Source organism: Spermophilus citellus (genome assembly GCF_964194105.1).
Source record: "Spermophilus citellus genome assembly, chromosome: 15".
NCBI classification, from domain to species: domain Eukaryota; kingdom Metazoa; phylum Chordata; class Mammalia; order Rodentia; family Sciuridae; genus Spermophilus; species Spermophilus citellus.
Genome location: NC_138195.1, coordinates 24,018,144 through 24,041,074, shown reverse-complemented (window position 1 = coordinate 24,041,074; position 22,931 = coordinate 24,018,144). Strand labels below are relative to the sequence as shown.

The following is a 22,931-nucleotide window of genomic DNA, read 5'->3' as shown; positions in this document are numbered from 1 at the left end:
CAAAATGCCACCCTCATGGTTGCTAAGGGTTGCTAAGAGTGTTAAGAGCAGATGTCCTTGCTGAAAAAATATCTTCCTCAGTTTGTCATTTAGTGCCAGTGATTGCTGCCAATGAAACAGGGGCAAAAGGCAAAGCTGTAAATGACACTGGAGGATACTATGTCAAATGTTTTTACTTCTTTTATCCACTAAGCTTGCATCTCTTTAGTGTAATCCGGCTGTACCAGGATATATTAACTCTATTCCTGATAGCTGAGGATGATTTTGGTGAGGTTTGAGGGGTAGCTCAGGAATGGATAAACTCTGATAGCCACATGGTGAACCCCAAAAGACCTTCACGCACTGTCAGACTCTTACAGACTCTCTACTTGGAAGTTGCTTATTAGACATAATTGCTATTATTTGGGGTATTTATTTTTTTTAAAAAAAACCCATAATATCCTAAGATCATGACACATAATTAAAATCTATCAATTGAAATTCAAAAGCTAAAAAATATTCTCCCTTAGTTCCTTGTCTTTTAATTATACATTCTCTTCCTTATGTGTAATTAACTTTTTCTAATGCATCCAGAAAAGATCCACTGACTTAAATTTATTCTAATTTGTGTGAATATGTGTGTATTCTACACAAAAATTACATATATATACTGCACTATGGCCTTTCCACTTGATGTACATGGGAGGTCATATACATGTAGGCTCTGTTCAGTTTTTTAATGGTTTTGAAACATATCCATGTATTATTGTATAAAAAGTACATTTAAAAAATTGAACATTGGTGGGCATTTAGGTTAATTCCCATGTTATTTCTACACATAATGTTGTAGTAGTGTCCTTTTAATGTTACTTTTGCTAAAAGAGTGAGTATATATTTAGAATAAATAATTGCAACAAAAATGTAATAAATAGGACTGGATTGCATTTCTACCAGCATTGTATTCACATGCTTTTTTACATTTCTCTCACAAGGTGTGAGATATTCTACATTGTCTTAAAGCCATTTTTCTTTCCTTCTCTTTGAGCTATTTGTTTTGCTCATTTTTATATTTATTTATTTATTTTTTAGTTGTAGTTGGACACAATACCTTTATTTACTTATCTTTATGTGGTACTGAGGATCGAACTAAGGGCCTTGCACATGCTAGGTGAGTACTCTACTGCTGAGCCACACCACAGCCCCATGTTTTGCTCGTTTTTAAGTGGGATGTTTCTTACTTTATTTTTATCAGCTCATGGAAAATCTTGACATATTAAATAAATTTTGGATATTTAAGTCCCAAATATTTTAGAACCATTTCCATGCATACATATACTAAATATTTTATGATTATATGTCTATATTTATATAAAAGATGCTTGGCAGTTAAAAGCATGCCAAAGTTCTTGGTAAATTTTGATTGATAAATATTGATTGATAAATATTGATTGATAAATCAAATGCTTGGTTTTCTTTTTTCTAATTAATGCTGACTGTAGGGACTTTGTATGTAGTGATTTGGCATTTGCAGTTTTTATTCAAAGTGCATGTGATACATTTTAGTCACTGACAAAATATTTTTATGAAAATCTATTTCAGAGCTTCTATGACTTGCTACTTAATATTTAAATAGTACATCACAATTACATACTTAAAATATCATTTTTGACCTAAAGAAATATTCTTGGATTCAGGATGAATTCATCTCAGGAGCACTGAAAACTATCATGATTAAAACATTTAAAAAGTGTGCATGTCTGCAAAACCTTAATTATTTTTTTAAAAAAAAGCAGCAGTGATTTTGAACACCTATCTACATGTGAAAAATTCAAATGGAGAATGTAACATTTTTTCGAGGTTATATATCAAGTTGGCAATAGAACAAGAAATAAGAGACACTCTCTTAATAGGTTGCCTACAATTCCCTACAAGAAAGAACACAGGTAACAATTTCTTGAAATACATGACTGTGCAATTTAACATTCATCTCATTTGTTCCTTAGTTGAGATTAGTAGTCCATTGATACAGCCATCACTCTAATATGCTTTCACTTCTTCTGCTTTGAAAAATTGAAAAATTACTTTTCCATTTTGCAAAAGAAGGGAAACCAAAGGAAAAAACAGATGCATTATTTTATTTCTTTATATATTTATGACTCCATGAACCCCCACTAAAAATTTGTTTATATACTTTCAAATTCTATTGTTTTTTTGCTCATCACATTACAAAACTGCATGCATTACAAACTGAAAAGTAAAATCAGTAAAACCAGATTATTTTATGAAGTCTAGTTCAGAGAAAGGGATAGTTAGGGATAAGAGGAAAATGTATTGAAAAAATCATTGCATCTAAGCATTTTATACTACAAGACTTATTGTACAAAATATTAATAAAACAACATTTTTCTTCTATTTTATCCCCTTAAAATATATCTAAATCATTCAGAAAACTGACCACATGGGCTCCTCTGAAAACAATAGAAATATGATATCTAATTTACTTCTAAATTGCTAATAAAATAATAATATGAAACAACAAGATCTTCTTTCCCTCTATAAAATCATTTTTGGGGAGACCTCTTTAAACTTGTAAGGTCTTTGCAAAGAATTTAATATTTAAAATCAAAATACAGAATAAATATCATTTGTACCCTAACAAGAAACAAATTTAGTCTCAAAATTTCTTCAGTGGTAATTTCTTACACCAGCAATAATGAAATCTAAAGAGAATTATCTGTAATGAGTAAAGAGAAGGAGTAAAAAACATCAATCACATCTTAAAATTCATGGAAATTAATTCATTCAACTATGGAATATGGAAGAAGTATGACTTCCTGTTGAAACTCAATTCAGCTAGTGTAAAAAAAAAGGAGCACAACAGAAAAAGAAATAGCAATTGCTTCTTCCTCCTCTTTCACCAATTCCATATATTAGGTTAAACCATATGAAATTGCCAGTATTCAGCTATTTTTAACCTGCTAAAAAGCAATTTCATTTGGTTCAATCTAGTAAATATCTATATTCATTGTCATTGAAGCATGCCATAGAATGTGAAATTCACGTCAAGTAAAATTTCATTATGCCATCACCCCAGCAGAAGTAATATATAAAGAGGAATGTGAAAATTGAGTTCTTCCAACTTAATAACCCTTTTTTAGTCATTATGCCTTTCCTGGATATCCATCCAAGAAAGTATATATTCTCTTGGGAAGTAAATTAATACATTGAATGGAAATAGCTATCCAGGGAGCCAGGATGAACACACTTTGGAATTACTTTTTGTATAACACTTAAATTTATAAACACTTAAATTTTTCTACATAGAGAATAATTTTCTTTCTTAATGATAAAATTAGATTTTTTTATTTTACTTATTTTTGTTGATACCCAATAATTACAGATAATTTGGGGATACAATGAGATGTTTCCACACACATACACATTGGGCAATGATCAAATCTGGGAAATGAGCATGCTCATCTCCTTAAACATGTAATTTCTTTTTTTTTAAAGAGAGAGTGAGAGAGGAGAGAGAGAGAGAGAGAATTTTTTAAATATTTATTATTTTTTAGTTCTCGGCGGACACAACATCTTTGTTGGTATGTGGTGCTGAGGATCGAACCTGGGCCGCACGCATGCCAGGCGAGCACGCTACTGCTTGAGCCACATCCCCAGCCCAACATGTAATTTCTTTGTTGTGAGAATATTCAAAATCTTTTTGTCTAAATATTTAAAGTATGCAATGTGATATTCTTAGCTTTTGTTACATTACCAGGCAAAAGCGTACCAGCACTTATTCTTCTTTCCTAAATGTAATCTTGTACATATTGACCAATCTCTCCCTTTTTCCTTTCTTCTCTATTATCCCCAGCCTCTGGTAGCCATCATTCTACTCTCAACTTCTATGAGATCAATATTTTTAGTATTCACATATGAAGTAGTGATTTTTCTGTGCTGGCTTATTTCATTTAACATGATGTCCTCTAGCCCATTAATATCACAAATAATAGGATTTTGCCTTTTTTATGGCTAAAAAAGTATTCTATTGTATATATATATATATATATATATATATATATATATATATATATATATATATATATACATACATTTTTTTGAGCCATTTGATTGTTTCCATCAAGGAACATGGAATTTCAGATGTCTTTCTGATAACACTGATTTCATTTCCTTTGTATAGATGCGCAGTAGCAGGATTGCTGCATCATGTGGTAGTTCTAACTCTTGGCAGAACCTCCCATACTGTTCTCCACAGTGGAGAACATTCCCATCACCAGTTTTCAAGAATTCTCCTTTCATCCCCAGCATTCGGTTTTAATCTTTTTGATAACTGCCATTCGAACTGTATATTGTATATGTTATGATTTTGATTGTATTTCCCTAATGATTGGTGATGTTGAACAGTATTTCATAGACCTGTTTCTATGTCTTTGTTAGAAAAATTTCCAAACAGATCTTTTGCCCATTTTGGTATCAATCCCTTGTCAACTGTATAATTTGCAAATACTTCCTCCCATTCTGTAGTTGTCTCTTCACTCTGTTGTTTCCTTTGCTGTTCAGAAACTTTTGACTTTGATATAATCCCATTTTTCAATTTTTTTTTTACTGTTCATGCTTTTGTGATCATGTCTAAAAATTCTTGGCCCAGACTGACCTCATGTAGTATTTCTTGAATTTTTTTTTTAGTGGTGTCCAAGTTTCAGTGCTTATATTTAGTTCTTTAATCCATTTGAGTTGATTTTTATATATGGTGAGTTACTGGGGTCACATCTCTTTTGTATGTGAATATCTGGTCTTCCCAGAATGATTTATAGAAGAGACCATCCTGTGTGTTCTTGGCAGCCTTTTCAAAAATCAGTTGGCTCAGCATACACCTGTAATCCCAGGTACTTGGGAGGCTGAGACTGGAGGATTATGAGTTTGGAGAACAAGGTGAGACCACCTCTAAAAGACAGAAAGGAAGGAAGGGACACAGAGAAAACAATCTTTGTAGTGTATTTTGGATTGAAGTCCTAGTCTAGCTTCTTTCTTTATCTCAAGAGAATTACATCATGAGTCTGTATTGTCGAGGAGAAACCATAGACTTCTTTGAGTAAACTTCAGAAAATGAATCTGCTTTAAACTTGTCTACATTGATCATAAGTTGATATATATCCTTGATAACACATTGGCTTTATTATGTATGTTTTGCATTACTCTATATTCTACTTTACAGGATTCTAAAGGGCAGAATTCATATTTTCTGTTTAGAAGAAATTATTCATTTATATATAATTCCTTAGACTGTAATGGCTATTTAGTAACATTTACTTTATTATGTGGGGGCCACTATCTGTATTCTAAAAATATTTAACTAAACTTATTTCCTTGGACCGTTATCCCATCATGGTGTGTGATTTATTTCCTCTCATCAAACTTAAGATTTCCAACTCGTTTTAAAGATTTTGTTTAATATAGTAGAGTAAAGGAGGTTTAGTCCCTTAAAAAAAATAAACATGCATCTTGAGAGTGGCCTATGGGCACTGACTGGTACGGCTCTCCTCTCTTTGGCTTCTCTGGCTTGTGCCTTCTTTCCTCAGTTCCTGAACCTGCATTACAACAAGCTGTTTCCTATCTCATGGCAATTGTGCCTGGTGTTTGTGCTTCTTAGAATACCGTCCTTCTGACTCTTTGTCTTGCTGACTCCAATTCAGTCTTCAAGTCTTAATTTTTAATGTTCTCGCAAAGTGCATCTGCTCTCCTGATTGTGAGTCAGAGCCTCCCTATTAGTATCTGACTGCCTGGGATTTATTTGATCAACATTTTCAATTAAACATTTGCCTACAAATTTAATCTTTCTCCCCATTAGACTGCAAGTTCAGACATTCAGATGTAACTACCTTCAGTAAATATTGGTTGAAATGATTAAAAATTTATTTTTATTATATTCATGAAAAATATAAATAGCAAAGAATAAAGAGTTTGGAAGGATATTCACCAAGGGATTAATGTAATTTATTTTCTGGTAGATGGTGTTATTTTTGAATTTTTCTTACGTTTTATGTAATTATATGTAGAAATATTTCTTATGTGCAAAAGGTTTTCTTATTCTTTAGAAATGCTATTGAAGGATCATCAAAATTTTCCTGGATGAACATTTGAACTAGAATAAAGGGTTCTTGGGGGAGCCAGCCACTGTGTACAGGTACAGGTATCACATAATTAGTGGCCAGTATATTTTAAGGACATACTATAGTTTTCTGTCATAGACAAACTAACTCATGTGGCAGTGAGATTGTGGGTCATATAGTAGAGGACATTAAATTTTAAAAGAAAATGTTGAAATATCTTCTGGGAATGTTTCCTTTGAAAATTCTTGTGCAGAGAGTGTTGACATAATTAGATTTGTATTGTAAAATGTGTGACCAAGTGAGATATAGATTAGAAGGAAAAGAAAGTGGGAGCCAGGAGATTTGAGAGAGACCAATCAGTGGTCCAGGATACAGATGATGGTGACCCAAAGTTGAGCATGGTCTAAGAAGGGGTATTAGGGTTCTCTAGAGGAATAGAACCAACAGGAGATATGATTATAAAGAGGGAATTTATTATTTTGACTTACACGACCAGAAGCTGGAAAGCCCACAAAGGTCATCTGCAGGTTGGAGAGCTGAAATAACCAGTAGCTGTGCAGTACAAGAGGCTGAAGCTAAAAGGGATCAATGATGCTACCGGAGTCCAAGACCAAAGGCTTCTGGAAATTTCCTGGAGAATCACTGGTAGAGTATGTTTTAGAAGAGTGAAGAACTGAGTCTAATGTCCTCATGTGATCACAGCAGCAGTCAAGAACTGGGTCAAGAAGAATAGAGGTTGCATTTCCTGCTGCTTCCTTGTACTTCCAACTTTTATTCCATCAGCCACCATCTTATTGGATGGTGCTGCCCATACTAAGGGAGTGTCTCCACTTCAGTTCACTGTCCCACATGCCAAACATTCCTAGATACATCCTCATTGACACACCCAGAAGCCTCTTAATGTTCAGCATCTCTTAATCCAATCAAGTTGACAATTCAAATTAACCATTACATAAGGCAAGGAATGGGTAGATAGCAGAGGTAAAGAAAAATAGAATCAATAGGAGAAAACATATGCAGTGACAGAGAGGGCAGCATAAAAAGTGAATCTAATTCTTTCTGAGTCTAGATGAAGTAAAAAATGCTGATGTCATTTGCCAAAAGAGAAAACCCAGGGAAGACAATGGTTTTACAGTTAGGAGAAAATGAGTTAGTTCTGAGTTGAAAGTTGTAGTGGGACTTTAATATGAGGATATCCACTAAAAGGCAGGAGACATTTAGAAATAAATATTTTCAAGACAATAATATAAAAATTGATTACATGGGATAGTGTGGGTTCTCCCCCATGAGAGAAGTCAGAGCTAGAAAACAGCAAGTCAAAATCAGAATTTTGAAGGAAAAAAAAACTATAATTCCATGGATTGGGGAAAAGATCTGGAAAAAATAAACAGAGAAATTAGTATCATAAAGGAATTGGAAGACTTATTTATTCTAGGAAATTAGGGAATAGAGTTTCAAGAGAAAAAGTATATTTAAAAAGGGTAACATGCTTTCTTGATAATGGGCGTTAACATTTATTTGTGCCAAACATTGTTAGAAAGTAGTAATAATTTCCATGTACTAATTGATTTTGCACTTACTATATGAGTGTTATTAGAGTGTTGAAGGTATAAATCATTTAGAAATAGCTTTGGGACTAATTGGGAAGTGGAATCCATAAAAGGCCCAATATGACTTTTTCTTAAAAACATTTATCTGCTTCGGGATAGAGTTTTCAAATAGAACAGTCAGATTTGCCACAAGCTCTACAATTCTTCATAGTTAATTCAGTACTATAGTTTCATTTTATGTGGCCCTTTGATCCTTGTCATATCCTATACATTTCGATTATCCTACTTGTTGTGGTAAGATTGCTTTTGATTTTGATGTGGAAAGGATTTGCTTTGTCTAATGTGAACCCAACTTAACTGGAACATTAAACTAGTGCACATGACATAGAATGAAGGGCTCAGCCCCATGGATTGCTGTGAGCTCATAAGCAACTGGAGGAGTGTCAGTTTCCATGAGGGCTGGCACAGAGGGAATGCAAGAACATTGTTGACAGCAGCCACACTGTTCCAGAGCTGAAAAGGGAGAGCCCCTGTTCTGACAGCCACTTTGCATGAACTATGTTCTGCTTTGGCCTCATGCATACACTCTCACATTTGTTCCCCTGAGATATCCAAGTACCTCAGAATTCTTTAGTAGCCATGAGACACAAGAGAATTGCTTCAGAACAAGAAGAGTCAATGCAAACCCTTGCTATGGATTATTCAGATACTGACAGTGACTCTACTTTGGGATACAGCGATGATGAAGATTCCAGTGATGAAGTCCAAGGAATATCAGAGTCAGTGCACAGAAAACTGTTTGCAAATATTTGGGGATTTTTTCATGCTCTATAATTTCATTGAAAGGAATTTCTAACTCCTCCAAAGATGCTTGAAAAGAGACCACTACTAAACTGCATAGCTTTGACTGTTATTATTTGTTAATCAACAGAAAGTTTCTGAAGCTATTTGTTAATCTGCCAAACAGTAGCTCCTTTTGCAATAGTACATGTTTATTAATTGTCATGCTGAAAACAACTAATATACAGGCACAGAACAGGATGAATGAGATTTTATTTTTAAAGACAATGTGCATGTTAAACCTGGACTGTTATACAGATACACATACATTTATGTATTATAAAGGCACAAGCCTAGTGTACTGAGCAAACAGGCAGCATGTGAACAGTGAAAGTTTGTAACTAAATAGATCTGGCATTATCTTATTAATATATAAAATTCTTTCACAGTCAATCTTTTTCAAAGTTTTGTATATTCTGTTTTTAGAAGCTATTAAAGTAGTTAGGTAATACTCCAAGTCAGGCATAGCTAATGTGTGCTAATGAAATACATATCTAGGCTGTCCTCAAAGGCATGTTCTTTTCACAACAGTATAATGTTTATGTGCTCGGTTATCAGAGTTTAATGTGACAAAAAATTCTAAATTCTAAATACCCTGAGTTGCCAAACAGGAAAACTTGGAAAAAAGAAAGATAAAAAGGAAGAAAGAAAGAAATCTCAACTTTTAAAAATAATACAATCCTGCTTTTCTTTTTCCCATGTCTAAACTAGTATTACTGAAACCCCTGCTAACTTAGGTAAATGTTCTGTGTGAAATCAATATGATAATAGTTATGTATGTTTAGAAATGTTCAATGAAATCACAGATTTTTAGGACCTCTGCATTTTATAAATGTGTGATATTTCCTATCTAAATCCAAATGATATTTGCTTTTACCATGGCCCTTGGACCACAAAGGATATAAACATACCAAATAATCACCGAATTGGCAGTTTTCATCAATAATATTCTTTCATTAGAAATTTCCCTACCCCTACTCCTAAAATGACAGATATATATATACACACATAGATAGATAGATATATACACACACATATATACACACACACACACACACACACACACACATATATATATATATATATATATGTATATATATATATATATAAACTAGATTTGCAGAAAAAAGCTCTCACGGTGCATAGGGATACAATTTTTAGACACCTGCATAAAGAAACATCAAGACATTAAGCACCTTAATAGTAGAAATGCAATGATATTGCAGGGTCAACATAAGGTCAGTGCAGAATGGGCTTGGCATTCAGTAATTTTCTATTATTATGTAACAATATTATAAAGCGACATAGCAGACTAGGACATAATCATGTATAGGAATTCTGATAAGCTGAAAATAAAAATGGCTCATCAGATTCATTTTGCAGTTGGACACCCATAAGTATATTAGTGCTGATTTTATTAACAATTAAATACCATTTTTATAATGGTAGACATTATGACTACTGCCCCAAATTTATTCTGCATTTTAATAAATTTAGAATTTTTTTTTTAAATTAAACTCTATAGAGGAACATAAAAACAGTGTACTGTTGTGGAAAGAACTACTTTTGAACACAGTCAAATCTGTATTCAAATCCTAGGGCTGCATATATTAGCTATACCTGACTTCCAGTATTTTGCCTAATCTCTAGCCTCACATATCAATTTGTTATATGGTATAAATGGGATTTTTGTGAACTGCTTAATATAGTTACTGACATATACTAGATGCATAGTAAGTGGCAGATATAAAATTACCTACAAATATTCAATTTATTGTCTTTAACCAATGTTATGCTTTTAGTATGTGTGTGTGTGTGTGTGTGTGTGTGTGTGTGTGTATGTCATTTTAATGTATTAAGCTAGTTAATGTAGTAAGGTGGTTCTAGCCCATACTTATATTCCATTTTTATTGATTAAAGCATTCTTCTGATCTTTGATTTTTTTTCTCATCTATGTTTTATAATATTGATATTTTTTGTTTCAAGAAAATTACATTCCATTTTTAAAGTGTACTCAATTTAGGCCAGATTATATAATAAAATCTTAAAATATTGGATATTTGTGATAGGTACATTAGAAATTTATATTCACAGAATATATGTTTAAATGAGGCATATTTGTGTATGTTATTTTTTAAAACTCTGGAAAATTTCTAACTAGTCAAGATGAAAATATATTTATAGAAAGCAAGTTTTAATATGATCTCTATAAAAGAGTGTTAATATTTTTATTGTTGTCTTTAGGTTAGCAGCAATTTTTAGTAACTTACGCCGCCATAAATAATGTTCTAAGAAATAAATCATCCACACAATTTATGAAAAACTTGGTGGGTATTACTGATGTTTTCTGCCTGTAGTATTTACCAAAAATTCAAACTAAGAAAGTCATAATGGTTGGAAATACATTGTCTAATGCTATGAAGCAAAAAGAAAAATCTCCACTTTAGTCTTGGGTAGGAATGTTCTTATAAAACACCAAACAGAGCCTCCATAAGGGCTATCATGATAGATAATGTTGTTGATGAACAGAATTAGAAATATTAAACAGTAGGCCACACTTCTTTCTGTGTACCTAGCACAATGACATACTTATTTTTGGTGATCTCATTTAATTTCATGCAGTGAATGGGGCACTCATATCATCCCTGGTTTATAGACAAGGACACTGAGGCTTACATAGGTTGTGATTCCATATCCTCAACTCTGCTTCCCTGCCCCAGACCTCAGGAATATGATATTCATACCATTCTTGAAGCAAACACTTTTAGTACCTCTTTTGTGTCAGGTATTTGAGATAAAATAGGAAATAAAACTAGCCATGGTCCCTGCCCTAGCATTGTCCAGTGGGAGAGAGAGAGAGGTACTAACGAAATGAACACACAAGTAAATGTATAAATTAAACATGGTGACAGTTGCTTGCATATAGAGATATGTAGGGTGATAAGAAGAAGTAAACAGGGAATCTGACCTAGTTAATTCAGGATGGCATCCCCTAGGAAAAGGCATTTCTCCTGAAATCTAAAGGATAAGCTGGAGTGAACTAGACAGACAGCTGGAGAGGAGTTTTGTAGGCCTAGTTATGAAAAACTCATGGCAGGAGGGAGGTGATGTGTTTGTCATTGAAAGGAGGCCAATTTGGCTGCAAGGCAGAGAATGTGAGGGAGGCAGTGGGAGGACCATACTGGGAGTTGATGAGGCTATAATAAAAATTTTAAAGTCAAGACAGAGTTTAGTATCATGGGTGGATTAAGAAATGTACCATGTACCATAATTGAGAGATTTTTTTCTTTAATAACATAACCATTGAGAAACAAATCAAAAAAGAATGTCACTTATAGAGAAACATGATATGAAACACCTAATAATACTTTTTCATTAAATGTCAGGACCTAAAAGGAAAAAAATTATGCAATCTTATTTAAAGATATAAAACTGTATCTGAAAAAGTAGAAAGTCATGCCATCTTCTTTTATGGAAAAAATTAATGTCACCAGAAAGTCTTTCTTCTTAAAATAATGTATAAATATAATATGAATCTACCATAAGCTCAATATGGGTTTCTTGAGAAGTAGAAAGATTAAAGTCTATTTGAAATGACAAATGCTTAGTACTGTCGAGATATTTTTTAAAAAAGTATATTAGTGATGGGGAGCTGGCTTTACCAAATATTAAATACTGATTGTTTCTTTAAAGCAAATAGAACCTTACCATCTTGGTATAGCAACAATGAAATATGGTAAAAATACATAAAAATACAGAATTCAGAAGTATATGTAAAATTTTAAAAAAATGTAAAAACTCACTGGAATCATTTAAAAGCCTGTTATTAGAGATATGTTTTATGATTCTTAGAATAAAATAATTAATACTATATTGTTGGTACTTATTTGTTTGTATTTATTGTATGTACTTGTTTCTGTAATGTATTTCAAACATATTTATCATTAATTCTATTTGCATACGAATTTTTTATCTTAGGAAAATAGTGCGTTTTCATTATGATTTAATATTATCATTACAATAATGCAATGACATTTTTAGTGGCTGAAAATAATTGTAGATATTGATTTATCACATTCACCTTTGAATACTGGATAAAACAGGAAATATGGCAGATTTTTAAAGGTCAAAGAGGTTGATAAAATTACTACAGTGACAAATGAAACAGTTTTTGTATACTTCAATTGGTATGACTAAGATTTTTCGAATACTCTTGAAGAACCATAAGCTCTGTAATGGATGAAGAGCTGTGTGTCATAAATTGCCAAATAGTTAGATACATAAAAGCAGGGTCTCTAAAGCAGTGAAATAATTAAAATAGATCCATTGTTCTCAAGGTAACAATGACAAATTCATACATGAGTGGATTAGATACTCAATTTCCAGAAGTATATCATCAGATGCTTTAAAAACTTTCATCTATTCATGCCCATTATTATCTTTGTCATCATCCAATTAATTTATGAATTCCCCAAAGAGCAAAGGGAATGTTGTGCTGTTCCACTTGTGTAAGTAAAACTCGAAATTTAAAAATTTTAATAACTGGATTATAACTACAGAATTTGCACGATTAATGACAAGGATGCAATGGTTCTTTAAGACAAAGAAATCTGTAACATGAACAAAGCTTAAAGTTGAAAGTGACTGAATCAGAAGAGTTTATATAATTTAGTATGTTTCCTGAATGAATCACAATGGACAATTTTCCTTGATATTAAAGGTTGTTCTATCCTAATGTCTCTCTCTATATTTTTTTATACAGGGAAGACGTGAGAACAGCAAATGTCATTGCCGCAGAAGCCGTAACCTGCCTTGTGATTGACAGAGAGTAAGTACATTCCTGTACTAAGCATGATGCACATTCATATCGGCAACATACATATGTGTTGGGAATTAGGTACCATTTTATGAAGCTATTAATATCATATGTTTTCAATTTTAATTGAGTTCTATATTTGATTCTTATTCCATATTATTCTTGGAAGTGCCTAACTCTGCCATTTAGCTTTGTGATTTTAAAAAAGGTTTTTAATCATGCTGAACCTTACCTTAGTTAGCTCATTATTTGAGAGACAGTTTGAGGATTACTGATGACATGTGATTAAAGTATTTGTCAAAGTTCCTTTTCTTTAGAAGGTACTCAACTAATACCAGCTATTTAGGTAAATTTTTTGAAGAGTAATTCTTATTGTCATTAAAAATTGGGCTATTCCTTTAGCATGTGTTTGCTATCTGCTCTATTCTCCCATTCAGAGACTCCAATACTAGAAGCATTTAGAAAGACACTTTTGGAGAAAGCTTCAGTGTTAGACATGGGCATATATATTTAGAAACATCAAAAGTGTGTTTCATGATGCCTATCCATGTTTCTCCTACCCATTCAGGCTTGCTGTTATCACTACCTGAATGCTAAACCACAGAAATGAGATTATTGACTTTTCAAGAACACACTTGGACATATATACTAGGTAGACCCACTTGGGCACTTTTACTCATGGTGGGTAAGTTTACAGAAAAGCTAAGTGGCTGACCCAAAGAGAATTGTAAAACAGGCAATGAACATCTATGTGGATGAAACTGAGGGACCAGATATCATATGCCAAGATGATGGAGTTGGATGCTGAGTGCAAGGGTCACTGGGTGGAGAACAATCCCACTGGATTCACGAATATTACTTTTGAGGCCCCTCTATGCTGATTCCTTGGAATCAAAGAAATGAGGCAAATACCAAATGATAGTAATTTCTATGAATACCTCAGAAGCAGTTTTTCTTTGTCTGTTTCCCTTGTTCCACATTTATCCATTCATGTATTCTTCTATTAGACTTTATTGGAGCATTATTATACTCAGAGAAGTTTCAAAAGTATACTACAGATGATCATTTTGGGGTTAGCCTCTAGAAGAGATGATGTATATACAAAAAATAACCATCATGTGATCTTCCTGATCATCATGTAAGGAAGAAGTAAGAAGAGTTCAGAATAAACTTTTAAAGGTATCCAAAATGAGGAGTGGCTACTTCTGAGGAGAATCAGAAAGACTTTGGAAAGAAGTGGCATTATTACTTGAATTCTAGAAGCATAGGAAAGACAGTGTAAACACATTGAAGTCCCTTAGCACTATTCATAAGGAAGCTCTGAGCCACTTAACTGGCCAGTGAGACTGTAGAAAGTTGAGAAATGTAACAAATAAGTTCACAAGTATGTCTGGACTGGTTCACCAGGAGCTCTGAATGTTGGGATAATGTCAGCTCTGACAATTTTATGTGGTGAAATAGTGTCTCTACAACAATGTATTTGGCAGGCTAATCTGAAAATGCTGTGAGAGAGAATTAAAGGGAGAGGTTGAAGATAGAGTATCTGGTTAGTGGCCTAAATCCAGTTGGTGATCATGAGACCATTTATAGGAGGAATGTATAATAATGAGTAGGTAAAACCAGAGGGTTTAGCAACACACTATCTGTAAAGAGCAAGGGGAAAATTAGGGATATCGTTGAGGCAGTGAAAGGTAGAAAGAATATAGAAGGAGAATCTGTTTGGGAGTCACAACCTTATTAAATACAGTAAGACTGTAGTTAATTTGAAGTACAACCTTGGACCCTTGAGGATAGACACTCTTCAGGGGGTAGGAAAGGTGGACCAGGAACTCTTGTTAGAGTTAACTTCATATTATTAGCTTAAAAGTCACCTACATGTTAATAGCCTACATGTTAATATGGAATTACCCTGGAAGAATGAAAAAAAAGTATTAAGTTTAGAATTAGGGGAAATTCTTTCACTTAAAGTCAGGCTGGGCACTGTGACACATGCCTATAATCCCAGTGGCTTGGGAGGCTGAGTCAGGAAGATCACAAGTTCAAAGCCAGCCTCAGCAATTTAGTGAAGCCCTAAACAACCCAGTGAGATCTTGTCTAAAGGAAAATATAAAAAGGAGTAGCGATATGGCTCAGTGGTTAAACACTCAGGGCTGCAATCCCCAGTACAAAAAAGAAAAAAGTCAGGTAAGGGAAGAGAAAACAGTGGAAAAAAATTCAAGGCATTATCAAGCTGAAAACTTCAGAAACCAAGAGAATATTTTTTTTCTCTCTCTTCCTCTCTCTCTCTCTCTCTCTCTCTCTCTCTCACACACACACACACACACACACACACACACATACACACACACACACAAATTAAATGTCTAGTTTAAAGAAACAGAAAATTGGTGAAACAAAAAATCATATCCAAGATTCTAGGAAAGCAGTACACAAAAACCACCATTTGATCCAGCTATTCCCCTTCTGGGTCTATTCCCTAAAGACCTAAAAACAGCATGCTACAGGGACACTGCTACATCGATGTTCATAGCAGTACAATTCACAATAGCAAGACTGTGGAAGCAACCTAGATGCCCTTCAATAGACGAATGGATAAAAAAAATGTGGCATTTATACACAATGGAGTATTACTCTGCATTAAGAAATGACAAAATTATAGAATTTGGAGGGAACAACCAATAAAAAAAAAAGAAAAAGAAATCCTGATATACTATTGCACAGTAGGTTGACTATAGATAATTATGTACTATATATATCTAAAACAGCTAAGAACATGTTGAATGGTTTCCCCATAAATAAATAATAAACATTTGAGGAGATGGACATTTAACCTGTTGTAAAGATTACATAATGTATTCCAATATTGAAATATCATGGTACCCCACTAATATGATATTTTATATTTTTATGTATCAGTTAAAATACATTAAATTTTAATTTAGAAAACATGAAAGATGACAAGTGATAACTGAGGATGGAGAGAAAAGAGAACCAATTGAATCTTGACTGAACAATTTTATGAGAATATGGGCAAATTATTTCAGGTCTGAGTCTCAGTTTCTCTTTCTAGAAATAGGAGAATATTAAATAAATTATAATATTGAAAATATTGATTGAAAATCAAGCAATTTAATGTAAGAAAAGTTGCATGCTCAGCACAAGACATGAAGTAAGAACTCAAGACATCATAGTATCCTATTCTCAAGAAAGGCACATGCACCTCTTAGATTTAGCGGTTTTCCTCTCTAATCAGAATAATATTATCTTCAGAGATACATACACAGAAGATACCTTGAGAGAGGTCCCGTTTGAAACATAAATACAGGGAAGACAGTTCAAATCTTGAACCTAAGTAGTACATTTCTATACTCTCAGGAGAGAAGTTGGGCTTCCCACCAAATGTTGAATTCACAGCTTTTTATTTAAAAAAAAAAAAGAAACTGTAACTGAAGGATCCTGTCAAAAGCCTGCTGCTGATACCTAATTTATGGTCAATTAGAGAAGCATCAGGGCTTCATCCCATGCAAACAGATGGCAGACATTAGAACTGTCAACACAAGGAGCTTCCTGCACAAATTTACAAGCTAGGTACCATGTTACATAAGCCAGTAATTATGATTTATCATTCCAGAGGGAAAGCAAAAGAACATTATTGTAACTAATCATGCATGTCAGATTTTTTTAAAGAAATGCTCATTCACAAACACAAAAATGATAAACAGATACATGGTTTATATATTAAAAAAAAACTTTCTCTGAGGATTGGTTTCTCACAGCCCACTCATTATCTTAGTAACCATCTGTAATGTTTCCAAAACTTGTGAAAACTATCTAAAAATCTAGTGTAATGGAACAATCTAATAATAAATTGCTTCAATGTGTAAAAAAACTGAGTACCTGTAGTGTCCTTATTTTAGAATCCTTGAAAAGAAGTAAATACCAAAGTAGACTGCATTCGATAATCAATTATGCAATGATCACTTCTATATTGTCACGGGAAGCTAGAAATTCTATTAAGATTTTTTTTGACACATTGAGGACTGTTCTGGTCATTATCAAGGACAGTAACTTCTACCTACTAGTAAATCATAAGGAATATCACCTTAATCCATAATTACCACCCTGGTCATCTGATTCCCCTTGACTCCAAGGATAGCTGAGATCTTTCCTTAAGCCCACATGAAAGGAGGTGACATCTGGCAAAGAACATGACCAGCATCCATTCTGTTGGTCAAATTTGGTGCCTACTGGCCACTGCTTATGTTGACTCTAACCTCTATTAATGTCAAGCTAAAATGACGTCAACAATGGTTTTCAAACTTTTTTGTTAACAAGGTCATTGTTTCAACAAAGTGAATTATAAAGAACATAAGGACTTTTCTGACTGTCATGGGGATAGGATACCCCCGCAACCAGGGGTCTCCTTTCTGTCTCTAAATAACTTCAAGTGGTTCCTCAGACCTTCCATGGAACCCCCAGGAAACCCAGAATGATTCATATACATACCCCATATGACAGATATAAGGTCCTTTCCATCGGTGACACTGATATTTTAGCATTTATTGGGACCATTGTGTTATTTAGACAAAATCTGGGAGGTGTAGAACACGAACTAGCTTAGAGGAAACACATTGTACTGGAGCATAAAAATTATGAAATTAGGAGGGATTGACAAACAAGATTGTAGGGCATCGCAAATGGCAATCTCAGAAATTAAGGTATCTCTATGGACCAGGAAGGTGGGGGGGTGGTGACTATAGTTCAAGTAATTTGCCTCCCAGAGCTATAGTTGCCTGACTGACAGGCATATTTATACCATATGTTTAAAAGAGTACCAACACTTTCACCACCAGACTAATGGTAAGGGAGCATCTCATAATTCCAAGGCTGGTCACAAAGCCCATAAGCAGACAGGTTACCAAGAAAGTTGGACATAGAGGAAAAGTCTCTAGAATTAGCAAAGACTATTTCTCAGCACCCAAACTGGTCCTGAAGTATTAAAATTGGGCACCTTTTAATTGGAATTAGACTCTAATTGGAATTAGAGTCAGACAATGAAACATTGATATTTATTAATTAAGAAAGACAATAATGGATGCCTGCTTCCTATGTTAGATGTTAGACCTGCTGAGATGAACAAGACACAAATTCAACAAGAGATTGAAAACTGAATAAGATCAGCTCAATTAGATACAAATCTGTGTCTATATTAGAATGATTTCCTTTACGAGTAAAAATCTTACAACTTTTCAGTTACTCTACCATGCACAGGTCACCTGGGTTTTGACCTAATTTCTAGCTCGTTAGACACAAGTGCATCAGTCTTCAAAAACAAGGCTTCTGCTAGTTTCTTCCCAGATCTCCCAGCCTTTTAATTATGGTAAATTATTCCTTTCTCCATTCTCTTCTGCTGCATATATTCAGCTGTGCAGGAACTGTTGGAATTCCAAATACATGTTCTGGATCACATAGTGGACCAGTCAGACAGCACCCTGGGCACCATATACAGCAGGACCCAGAATGTCAAAAGAGATTGAAAAATATGGAGAAAATAATATCCACCCTAATCCTCCCAGGAAGGGTGCTATGGATGTTTCTGATAATATGATGGGGGTAAGGCTCACCAAAGTGCATGCTTAAGGAAGAACATATGATCACTAAACCACATCCCTTTCAAAATAAAAATGACAGGCTGTGATAAGTGCAGGAGTTTTCTCTCTCAGAGGAGAGGAGTTCATGTATGAAGCCACAGAGAACTGCATGGCTTAGACCAAGGATCAGCAAACTTTTTCTGTAAAGGTCCAGCTAGTAAATATTTTAGACATCTTAAGCCAAATGATCCTTGTTCCAGCTCCTCAATTTAGCTGTTTTAGTGCCAAAGCAACAAAAAAGATAATAAATAAATGAACATGGATGTGTTCCAAATTAAGATTTTCTTATGGATACTGAAATTTGAGTTTCATATCACTTTTATACCTCAAGGAGTATTATTTTTTTATTTGATTTTTTTCCCACCCTTTCAAAATGTAAGAATCATTCTTAGCTTATGGCCATGCCAGAAACAAGCAATGGACTGAATCTGTCCTGTGGTCCATATTAGGCTGTCCCCTGACTGAACAGAGTATTAAAGTTGAGTAATGACCCAAGTGTTCCTGCTCTGACCTTCCTTCATGCTGTGATCATCTTGTCTTTTCAATAAAGCAAATGCATAGACTACTAATCTGAAGTGCCTAGTTATTAACCTGCCGAGAGTGTCTTTTTGGTTCTCCTGATGCCATCCCTATTTGTCTTCCCAACTCTGACATCCTATCCCCTGTTCCCACATCCTCTTTTCTTTACTCTTTTGTAGGCATTACCCTTTACTGTTACACTCTCCCCCTCCCATGGACACACACCTGTCTTTTTATTTCTGTACCTCTAATTCCATTCTTTCATTCTATAGGACTTTGATCCAAGTTTTGCATTAAGTTTGGTATTAACTAAGTAGAAATTAAGATAGTACTCTGAAACAGTTATTTGCAACTTGATGAAATACCCAATAAGACTGAGAAATCATGAAAATCCCCCCCAAATTTTTTAAATGTTCAGGTGCTATTAGGGAATAGGAGAGAGAGAGAGTAGATGGTGGATTTGGGGAGAGAAAACTGTAACCCTGTCAATCAGGTCAGCCTCAGGATCCTGTACCCAAGGTAATTTGCCCACCTAGGTTACTCATGTCCTTCTCTTTATATAGTTTGCCATTCTGTGTCCACATGATAGGACTACAGGGAATTCATGTGCCACATTGCCGGTGGTCACGTTGCTTAACTGATAGGGTGATAAACTTAAAGTATTTCACAGCCTCATCCTTTCCTACAGCCTAAGTAGATTTTATTTTGGTTCATTTTCCAGAAAGAGATCTAGGGTGATGTGAGGATATTGGCAGGATGATTATAATAAAACAAATGTGCCTTGCTAGAATAGTGTCAGCTGTGATCATTTGTGCTTGTCTTTTTTATGGAGCTGTTATTGACTGGTGTTCTTTTCAAAAAATATTTATTAAGCAGAAGAGATAAAAATTCAGAAGTTTTAGATGTAAAAGAGACATTATATTATTTCAATTTAATGATGTCAGTTGAATTATAGCATGCTCTGAGCAAGCATGATCTAACTATAAAAGAAGCATATTTCCAGTGGGGGGAAAAAGTATGTCTAGAAGCAGTAATTGTACTTTAAAGTCATGGAGAAAGATTGGTGGGACAGCTGTTTATCATGTGTGCCTGTTAAAATGACAGTAGACTCTTACTGCAAATCCTTCCAAGAAGCACATACTCTTGACTAAAGAGCTCATTGAGAAGACCCAGAATCAATTCATATACTGGATTACTTCCATATATTAGTTCTTTAGACATCAACTATTTAGAGGATTTAAAGGCAAATATGTAAAAAAAAAATGAACTGCTTATTTACATCCTTGTTTTACAGATAATTTCCTGTTTTTATCTGGTGTCACAAACTCAGAGAGTTTCTCTTTAGTAACATTTTGAATCCTTTCAGAGTAAAAGTCCAACCTCATTAATATATTAATTGGCCAAATAATCCAAATTTAGCATTATTAAAAACATGGCGAAAAAATTTAGGCAACTATACTAGATCAGTCAGAAAGAGTCCTATAAGAGATGTTAGAAAAAGCAGGAGAAACCAGGTAGACTAGGGTTTGACAAACTTTCTCTGTAATGGGCCAGACAATAAATCTGTTTAGCTTTGTAGGCCATATTGTCTATGCCAAAAAGTTCAACTCTGCCATTTAACCCAAAGGCTATAGATTTCTAAGCCTTATTTTTGAGAATGACTTTATTTTATAGGAAAGGAACCTGAGGCCCAGAAGTGTCAGGTACATTCAAATTACATTCTTGAATCCTAATGCCTTCATTATTATCTTAGAATTTCAGAATGGAATGAGACTTTAGAAAACCTCTCTTCCAAGTCCTTTAGTTTCAAAATGAGAAAGGTAGTTCCCAAAGGGAATATGCATTTTCCAAGCTCTTTAGATCCTGGGGTGGAATTACGGCACAAGTTTCCAGTATTTTCACCAGCATCACGTTATGTTTTAGATGACCAAGACAGAAACCTCACATATTCAGGAAGTACATACATGATGTCTACTATGTGACTCTAGGTTCAATATTATGATATATGAAAATGCATAAAAAAGCAGATACCTTCAAGAGGCTTAGAATCATGAAAAGGAACAAATGCTATAATGATATAATAAAAAAATTCACCTGAAAATGAAGGGCTTCTGAGTTAAATTAAAATCTTTTCATTGAATTAAATCTGAAGCTAATTTGACTACGTGTAAGGAAGAAGACCAGTGAGTGAAATTTGAGTTCCAAAAGCCTCCCCAAATGGATAAGGACCTCATCAAATCAAATCCTCCCCCATCCTGGCCAAACAGTTGAGATTAATCAATTTTTTAAATTAATTATTTTATTAATTTATAATTTAAAATTAATTTAAAAATTAATCAACTCAGTTTTCATTTACAATATATAGAGCATTTATTGGATCACTTCCCTTACCTCCCATAAGAAGTTAACTCTCCTATTATTTTTCACTGTACCATCTTTCACCTGCCTTTTCATTCATTTATAGCACTTGTTTGTTTTGACTTATAAACTACATGCTTGAGGAGGCTGGAAACTATATTTATTTTGTGGACTGCCACATCCTCCATTTTAAATATCTTTTGAGGGATCCTAGATCAGTCTGGGTCCCATTGGGAAAGAGATGGCATATAGTAATTTGAAGAGGAAAAGTTAATTATGAATAATTAATAATTCTAATAGGGATTAGAGTAATAAGAGCACTCTAGAGAACATACAAATAGCAGATATAGGAATAAATCACCCTAGTTATAAACTGTGAACTCGTATTTATGACTAAGAGGTAAACTTTATTACAGAACAGAGTTCCTGGAGCTCAGCACTATTGACACTTAGGGCCAGATGGCTGTTTTATGTGTGTGATGAGTAGGTCAGGGGTCTGCCTGGTGCACTACAGAATGTTTAGCAGCACCCTGCCCTCTAAGGTCCACTAGACGAGTGTTGTCCAATGTGATGACCAAAAGTGTCTCCAGACATTGTCAATTATCCAGACAGGCAGTGGAGGGAAGAGAAGGACACTCTCATAATTTGCTGGATAGCAATGTGGTAGCTGAGATGTCATGTTTGTAGAACTCCTGTAGGAAATCAGCACTGCAAGTTTCCTTGAAAAGCTCTTCAAAGGCAGGTATAAAACCACCTGACAGGGAGTTGGCTGGGGAAACTGCTGGCCACCAAGTAACTGTGATGGCTGGACACTGGAGAAGCCCACCAAGCACTCTTAAATCAGGAAGCAAAATCATTTGTTCCTGCAGTGTCTCTCCATTGACCTCTGTTGACAAGGTTTCAGTGCCAATTGGAAAGAAAAAAACCTAAATGTCAGAATCCATTTTCAGAGAGCAGCCAAGAAGGATGAATTTAGAGCTGAGAGGCAATAAATCAAGAACCAAGACAGATTCAAAACCAAATCATAAACTGGGAACCAGGGATATAAAGATATATAGCAAGATCTTCTACTTGGTATGAACTCGTGGTC

The 22,931-nt window shown here is 34.3% G+C and overlaps 1 protein-coding gene across 2 annotated transcripts in view; it reads left to right on the top strand.

The window, feature by feature from the left end:
- The window catches only part of PRKG1 (protein kinase cGMP-dependent 1), a 1,128,350-nt gene that overhangs the window by 976,905 nt on the left and 128,514 nt on the right, over positions 1 to 22,931 (top strand). The window contains exons 1-2 of one of the 2 annotated variants that reach the window (XM_081267802.1): positions 8,158 to 8,436; positions 13,260 to 13,325. In XM_081267802.1, the coding sequence (XP_081123928.1) occupies positions 8,297 to 8,436; positions 13,260 to 13,325 (206 nt within the window). In that variant the 5' untranslated portion in view covers positions 8,158 to 8,296. Of the gene's footprint in view, positions 1 to 8,157; positions 8,437 to 13,259; positions 13,326 to 22,931 lie in introns of those variants that run through there. The other variant, XM_081267801.1, reaches the window with a different exon arrangement.